Source organism: Manihot esculenta, chromosome 16 (assembly GCF_001659605.2).
Source record: "Manihot esculenta cultivar AM560-2 chromosome 16, M.esculenta_v8, whole genome shotgun sequence".
Classification (NCBI taxonomy): domain Eukaryota; kingdom Viridiplantae; phylum Streptophyta; class Magnoliopsida; order Malpighiales; family Euphorbiaceae; genus Manihot; species Manihot esculenta.
In genome coordinates, this window is record NC_035176.2 from 11,434,189 (window position 1) to 11,442,680 (window position 8,492).

Here is an 8,492-nt window from a genome sequence, read left to right on the forward strand (position 1 = left end):
TAATATTGCACTGCTAGACATGGGTGTTATCCATACCATAGATTAATATGGTAATGTTTTATTTTGTAAACCATAATGCAAATTAATATTTCATTTAAATTAAAATGTTTATGTTTATCTAAATTAGTCCATTAGTATCTTCCTAGAAGATTAGTTCTTAAAAAGTTGAGTATATGAATAATGTAATTGTCTGGTACAACTACCACTACAAAAAAACTGTGAAATTGCGACCAAAATTAGCGACCAAATTTTTTGGTCGCTATATAGCTACCAATCAGCGACCATTCTGCGACTGAATGAATGAAATAATATTTTTATTTAACAAAAAGCTTAACGACCAATTTTTGGTCGTTAATTGGTCGCTATTTAGCGACCAAATATAAAATGGTCGCTAATTTAGCGGGAATTAATGGCGCGAGTTATTAGCGACCATATTTGCGACGAAATTGCGACAACTTTTTGGGCGGGGATATTTAGCGACCATATTTAGCGACTAAAATAATTAGTCGCTAAATAGCGACCAATCAGCGACCAATCAGCGACCATTTTATTTTTAAAATTTTAATTTAATTTTTAATTAAATTTTATTTTATTTAAAATTTTAAATTAAGTAATTTCAATTCGGTATATAAAACGACGTCGTTTTGATAATTTAAGGGATGCTCTAATCTAGGGATGTAAACGGGTAGTGTACCCGTGAAAATTAAACTACCCGAACCCAAACCCGATTTATATTAGTAATATCCGAATCCGTTCCAAACCCGATTATTATTATCCGAATAAAACCCAAACCCGTTTAATCTTATATATTTTAATTAATAATTTATATAAAAATATTTTTCATTAATAATTTTCATATAAAAAATATAATATTTCTAAAGAATATTTAAATTTAAATTTTTAAATAAAAATATATAAAAAAAATTTTATAAATATTATTATAAAATATTTTTTTTATATTAGATTAATTATTTATATAAACGAATTCAGATAGTGGGTACCTTGTACATAAAATCCGAATCTGATCCGAACCTGCAACGAATATTATTTTTAAAATTCGAACCCGTCCCAAACCCGATTATAACTACCCAAATCCGTCCTATTAGGGTTCGGTCGGATCGGATACCCGAAAATACCCGATCCGTTTACATCCCTACTCTAACCTAATTCCTAATCCTAATCTCTAATCCCTAATATCTAATTAATCTCTAATCCCTAATAAAATTAACTCTAATTCGTAATTCCTAATTTGTAATCTCTAACCCTAATTCATAATTAATTCTTAATTCATAATAAAATTAACCCTAATCTCTAATTCCTGATCCCTAATTCATAATCCCTAACCCTAATCCCTAATTTTAATCTCTAAAATAACTCAGCGACTATTTTATTTTTAAAATTTTAATTTAATTTTTAATTAAATTTTATTTTATTTAAAATTTTAAATTAAGTAATTTCAATTCGATATATAAAACGACGTCGTTTTGACAATTTAAGGGATGCTCTAACCTAGGGATGTAAACGGGTAGGGTACCCGTAAAAATTAAACTACCCGAACCCGAACCCGATTTATATTAGTAATATCTGAACCCATTTCGAACCCGATTAAAAATTAATTTAAACTATCCGAATCCGTCCCAAACCCGATTATTATTATCCGAATAAAACCCAAACCCGTTTAATCTTATATATTTTAATTAATAATTTATATAAAAAATATTTTTCATTAATAATTTTCATTTAAAAAATATAATATTTTTAAAGAATATTTAAATTTAAATTTTTAAATAAAAATATATAAAAAAATTTATAAATATTATTATAAAATATATATTTTTATATTAGATTAATTATTTATATAAATGAATTCGGGTAGTGGGTACCCTGTACATAAAACCCGAATCCGATCCGAACCCGCAACGAGTATTATTTTTAAAATCCAAACCCAATTATAGCTATCCAAATCTGTCCTATTAGAGTTCGGTCGGATCGGATACCCGAAAATACCCGATCCGTTTACATAGCTACTCTAACCTAATTTCTAATCCTAATCTCTAATCTCTAATATCTAATTAATCCCTAATTTTAATTGTACTATTAAAGGCAAAATTAATAAAAATATAATATAAAACATTTTAAATAATATAAACTATAAAAATAAAATCTTAATTGAAAGATAAAAAATAAACATAAATAAACAAACCTGCAATCAAAATAACCCATAAAACCCAACCCTAAATCTCTCTCAACTCTCAAAGTCTACTGCCGCCCTCCCCTCCCCCTTCTTCTCTTGGGTCAGAAGCACGAAGATAAACCCATGAGAGTTTCACCGTGGAATCAGTACCAGTTGGTGGATAACGAACCAGACCCTAACCTCCAGCTGGCTTCCTTGAAGAACCGGTTTTCCCGCGGGTGCGCTTCCCTTGTTTGCTTCGGTCGCGCTTCCGCAGGTCTTGATTCCCCATCACATCTCAAAGTAGGTCCTGCCCAACAGCAGGATGTCTTGCCAGAGTCTCTTGTTACTGACAAGGGCAAAGACCATCCAAATGAAGTTCAAGGTGATAATATTACAAGAAGAGTTAATCTTAAGAGTAGCTTGAAGAAGCCATCAAATAGCATTCCAGTTCCTGTTGAGGATGCCAATCAACACGATGCATTGGGTGACAAAAGCAGTGATGTCTCTGGTCTTACAGAAAGGAGAAAAGTGCAGTGGACAGATGTTTGTGGGAGTGAGCTTGCTGAAATCAGGGAATTTGAGCCAAGGTATGGAAACATTGTGGTCCAAATTTAATTGTTATATATAGTGCATTTACATTTAGTTCATATTGCTAGTATATGAAGGAGAGTTGCTTTGGTGTCTCTTTTAGTTGTGCATTACTGTGCATGAGTCACGAGCTCAAGTTATATATGTAAACATAGTAATACAACTATGCTTTCCTAATTTCTGGGTGTACATCTGCATAAGAACTTGCGTCCTGTTATTAGTTTCCCCTATGTTCAAATGACTTTTTTCTCAGAAAGTCTTAGTGACTTCATCCTTGTTCAACTGGGAACAAGAAATTGGTACTTTTAGATGCTACTTTGAGGACTTGGACATATCTAATGGTATTAATACAATCTTAAGTCTCACATGGTTCTAAACAATGGCTGATATGTTATTTACAGGTTTTTCAGCCCCTCATTACTGAACCTGTTATTTAAAGGGGGAAAAAAAGTTCTGGTAATGGCTGTAACAGCCTTTACATGACAGTGAAGATTTGGGATGGGATTGGGGTCTTGAAATTGTGGTAAAACTGTCAGATTACATGTAATGTAAACCCAAATTATAATGTCAGAGGTCTTGCATCCTAAATTTGAAACAAAATTGGATCAAGAACACTGAGAATGTCTTCAGCATAGAAGTTGAGGCGGTTTGGGATAGTGTATCTATAAATGTATTCAGGTTTGGGTATTTAAAATTTGCCTTTTGCGGGTACCTTACCTGGTACCAACTCCAAATTCCAACTATTCCTAAATCAGGTTTTTATTGACAAAATTTAGATCTACCTTCTCTATTCTTTTACCATTTCTTTGTTTATTTTGTCTTATTCTCCTTGCAATATCTTGTCATTGTTAGCTTTTATTTGTGTAGTTTAAGTAAACCCACTTGATAGTTTTAATCATCTTCATATATGGGTTCTTATTAGCTTGAAGAAATGATGTGGGCAAGTGTGAGGCGAAAAGTTCTCTCTGGCAGCTCTACTACTTATTTGGTTAGTAGTGAAGGAACTTTCTTTTGTTTGAATGAATTTACTGTTTTCATTTGTATAGGCTTCAAAGCATGTTATTCTATTTAAAATTTGATTTTTGGGGTCATTGAACTTTAGTTTAATTGACTAAAGCTGAATTTTCGTTTTCTTTACATTAGGTTTTAGAGCAATCATTGCCAGGTACTTGTTTTATGGCACCATTATCGCGATCTTACTCCAACCCCTTGAAGGTGGTAATCATGCTTGATGTCTTTGGCTCTCTATGTATTTTATGTTTGGTTTGTTTACTTCATTTTTGTATTATGGCTTGTATTATGTGTAATGTTAATTCTTGCTAGTTTTATTTTACCTGTTTAGATACTGCCATTTGAAAGACAATCAAACAACCTACGAAATGTCAGTTTCCATGGTTCCCTTGGTAAGTCCATTGTGAATGGCATTATGAGATTTGCCTATTTGATTTAGGCTTGTGCAGACACACTTATCTTTGTGGGTTTCTTTGAATTTCATGGGTTTACAGGACTTCCAGTTGGTTCTGCATCTGCTGCTTAATATGTCTGATGCTATATTGAATTCATTTGACATCCTTTGGGAAAATTACTATAACATATAATTTTAAAGTTAATTAAAATGTTTTTTTTATTTGGTTCTTTTGTGAGGAATTTTATAGTCAATTAGTTAAAAGAGAGTACAATTTCAAATTTTAAAACTATGCTTCTCCTTCAAAATCTTCACTTGTTTATCCTCATTTAATAAAACCACCAATCCAAAACTAGCTGAACTCTCCCACCTCCACCTTGTTCTCCTATCTCTGGATTCTTCTCTTTGATTTGAGATTCGCAACTGGTAGTCTTAATGGGTCATAGCCAACTTTTTGTCCAGATTTCTTCAATTTATAGGTTTTATTTTGTTGATTTTGTCATGTAAAGCAATACAGCTCTGCTGATAATATTGTGCATTGCACTCCCAGGTAGAGGAGAATATGCGATTAAGGACTGAACTTCAGAAAAAAATTCAGGAACTTGAAAAATACGTAAGTGCTTCTAATAGTTTCTGCTACTCTATCCAATATGAATTGAATTGCCAGCTGATTAAATCCAAGTAATTCCTTGTTAGCTGGTGTATTTGCTGGTCTATAATTCCTGTTTTCTTTCTCTTAACTTTTTTTCTGTATTAAGTATCACTTCCATCTTCCTATGAATATGTTAATTCCTTATCTATTTCTTTGTGTTTTTCTTTTTCTTTTCTGTCTGTTCATCTTAACACTCTCATTCTTGCTCATGCTAAACAAAGAAAGCTCCGAGCTATGCTGGAAAAAAAAAAAGAAAATATTTTTTTTTGAGTTCGAAACTTATTTCTCATTCAACTGCTGGTAGTTTTTAATAAGAACTGTTATTAGCTGCATTAAGCACATTTGCTTTCAAATTAATTTTTTCCATTGTAATTTTTAATTGCCATATGCCCATATCATTGACTATGTAATTCTTGATATTTGCAATTGAGAATGGTTGTCATGAGCTGATTTTTCTTTTCTCTTCCGAGTTATAATTCAATTCTATCCCCCCCTTTTCATGTTTTATTTTTTTCTCACCTTTTCTTGCATCCTCTTTCCATTTTAATAAAACGAAAGCTAAGGTGTTGGGGATTTTCATTTCACCATAGTGCATGTTTTAGGAAACATACATTATTGATTATACCAGGCTAACATAGGTCTGTTTAAATGCTGCATATGCTCTAATTTGGACAAAACGAGGCTCAATTGCTCAATCTTGAATTATGTAAAGGTCTACTTATGCCAAATCGAAACATGAGCACCCAGTTGTCTTTGGTGGGATTGAATAACCTAAGAAGCTGATAGAATTTCTCCTTAACATAAGAAACAACCATATTGATATTATCTGGCATCAAGAGCTCAATTCGAAGCTATTATAGTTTTTTATCCAAACTGAACATCATCTTACAGAGGCTTTCTGGAGCATCTTTGCTAATACTAGCAAATAAGCAAGACCTAAAAGGTGCTTTTACACCAGATGAAATTGCTAAGGTACTGATTTAAATATTGTAATTTGTAGGTCATTTTTCTTTCTTGGACCAACTTGAAGTTTGTTGTCCTTTTTCCATGTTATTACTGTGCTGCTCATTGTCCTGAAATATTCACTCTCCCGGTGTAGTTGTGAACTTTAATTTGATATTTGAGCATGTGTGTCAACTTGTGAATCTTGCTTTCTCAATTATGTCATCAGGTGTGTTTGTTTCAGCAGCTATTAATGATGTTAGGCACGTGTATTCTGTTTCTTCCTATTCTACTTTAAATCCTATTATATTTGATCAGAACGGGGCAAAGAACATTTCATGGTTTAATGATTACGGAAGTCGACTTGATATGCATATATTTTTAAATATCTATAACTTTCCAGTATTTGGGCAATGAAAGAAACATGGTTCAAAATGGTTAAGCATGCCTTAGTATCTTGACCTTACACTTCCTGATTATATATATATATATATATATATATATATATATATATATATATATATATAATTTTTTGGTTTCCATTTTCTTTTCTTCCAAAGTTATTATGTCTGATTTATAGCCTTGCTTTCGTCTTTTGAAATTCTAAAATGGACTTTGCAAAACTTTTGCAGGTACTAAACCTGGAGAATATGGACAAAACCAGGCATTGGAAAATCGTGGGCTGTAGCGCATACACAGGGGAGGGGCTGCTTGAGGGATTTGATTGGTTGGTTCAGGACATGATGATACCTTAGGATCTAGTCAACATTAAGCAATAGAGTTAGGTTTTTTTTATTGGCCCTCTCAGAGAACTGATTAAGGTCCATTTGTACTGTTTTATTAACTATCTTATTGTTGTGGAATTTAGTCAAGCTGTGAATTCGACAAAAAAAGAAAAAAAGTCAAGCTGTGAAACTTTTTGAGTCAATAGTATTATTAAAACTTTCAATGGGAAGTTTGGGTCAATATTTGGGACTAATCAGCCATAAAAGCAAATTAAATAACAAATATTTTTTTGATTTTACTATTAATTTGCAACGAAATAACGACCAAATGCTCTTTTTTGAGGCGATCAAATAATAACGAAATAGCGATTAAATTAGCGATCAAAACAGTGATTATTTCGCGATCAAAATTTAGCAATCAAAAAATGGTCGCTGATTGGTCACTTAATTTGCCATGACACTAAATTAGCGACCAAAAAATGGTCGCTGATTGGTCGTTATTTTGTAATACTTAATTTGCCATGACACCAAATTAGCGACCAAAAAATGGTCGCTGATTGGTTGTTATTTTGTAATACTTAATTTGCCATGAAACCAAATTAGCGACCAAAAAATGGTCGCTGATTGGTCGCTATTTTGTAATATTTAATTTGCCATGACACCAAATTAGCGACCAAAAAATGGTCGCTGATTGGTCGCTATTTTAGCGACCAATTTTCAGATTGTCGCCAAAAATTTAGCGACTGGCCAAACACCGACCATTTCATTTTGGTCGCTAAATGGTCGCTATTTCATAATAGCGACCAAATTCTGCCTTTTAGCGACCAAAATTTTGGTCGCTAAATCACTGTTTTTTTGTAGTGTACTATAAATAAATAACTCTAGTTAGGGGTGAGCATTCGATCGATTCGGTTCAAAACCGAATTGGTATTAATAAAAATTGAATCGAACTGAATCGAAGCGGTTTGATTCGGTTTAGTTTAATCGGTTTGATTTTTTAATGAATTTTTTATTTTTTACACTTTATTTTTAGTAATTTAAAATTTAATTAGAATATTTTAACTTTAATATGATCTAATCTCTATATTGTTGAAAATAATATACTATTATCACTAATCGATTCGGTTCGATTTTTTCAATTTTTTTAATCAAAATCGAATCAAATTGAAAATTTTGAAAATAAAAATCGAATTGAACCGAAATGAATAAAAAGCGAACTAAAATTTTAAATTAATTCAGTTCGGTCAATTTATTTTATTTGAACATAATACTGTTCACCCTACTCATAATTGTGATATATAACGATGGAGTCATGGTTCTGAGTTATGGGTTAGGCTCCATACATGGATTATTTTCATGGATCCCAAATTAAATTTAATAATTTTACCTCCAATAAATTATTAAGTTAAAACCCAAATTTAATTAGTTTGTAAATAATATAAAAGTAAACTTTCAAATTCATATCACAAACGGAATTAAATTAATTAAAAATAAAAAACAATCCTAAAATCTACAACTTAGTGCAACTAGCAAAATTAAACTGGTTCAACACAAATTGAGAAAGAAAAAAGATTAGTGATTTGCAGCAGCAGGTGATGCCCTAGACACATCTGCAGAATTTGGTTCAACAACATACAGTTAGTAAATATAATATAGTAATTTATATTACAAATGGGAACAATCACAAGTGCTGGCAGTTAAGAGATCCTAGGAAAAGACCAATCATTCATCAACGGAATATATACGGCCAATTTTTTTTATATAGTAGAAGATGGAGCTCATCATCTTCCAAAAAAAAAAATATATATATATATGTACGAAGAAGAAAAAGTTGAAGGGGGAAAAGTAAATTCGAGAGGTTCTAAAGCATATTATGCATAGTATAATAGATAGTGGGGTTTAATCCATTTGGGGTAGTTTATAATATCATGCCTAAACTTTAATTAAAAGTATTATTTAATTACTATTTTTTAATAAAAAATAACTTAATTTTCCATATTTTAT

General features: G+C 31.5%; 1 protein-coding gene across 15 annotated transcripts; it reads left to right on the forward strand.

Moving 5' to 3' along the window:
* Positions 1-2,220: 2,220 nt before the first annotated feature.
* LOC110603379 (ADP-ribosylation factor-like protein 2) lies at positions 2,221-6,729 on the forward strand. 15 transcript variants are annotated; one of them, XM_043951596.1, is made up of 6 exons: positions 3,737-3,752; positions 3,908-3,979; positions 4,107-4,167; positions 4,720-4,782; positions 5,713-5,793; positions 6,396-6,729. In XM_043951596.1, the coding sequence occupies exons 3-6, from the start codon at positions 4,144-4,146 to the stop codon at positions 6,516-6,518; spliced, it is 291 nt and encodes a 96-aa protein (XP_043807531.1). In that variant the 5' UTR covers positions 3,737-3,752; positions 3,908-3,979; positions 4,107-4,143; the 3' UTR covers positions 6,519-6,729. The 15 variants fall into 15 exon arrangements, 7 of the variants coding, with proteins under 7 accessions (XP_043807527.1, XP_043807528.1, XP_043807532.1 ...); XM_043951593.1 differs by lacking the exon at positions 4,107-4,167 and having other exon boundaries at positions 3,695-3,752; XR_006348904.1 differs by lacking the exon at positions 5,713-5,793.
* Positions 6,730-8,492: the final 1,763 nt, after the last annotated feature.

What these genes read in the sequence shown, in the direction of transcription:
- LOC110603379 (XM_043951592.1), top strand. Translation starts at nt 2,318, where the DNA reads ATGAGAGTTTCACCGTGGAATCAGTACCAGTTGGTGGATAACGAACCA.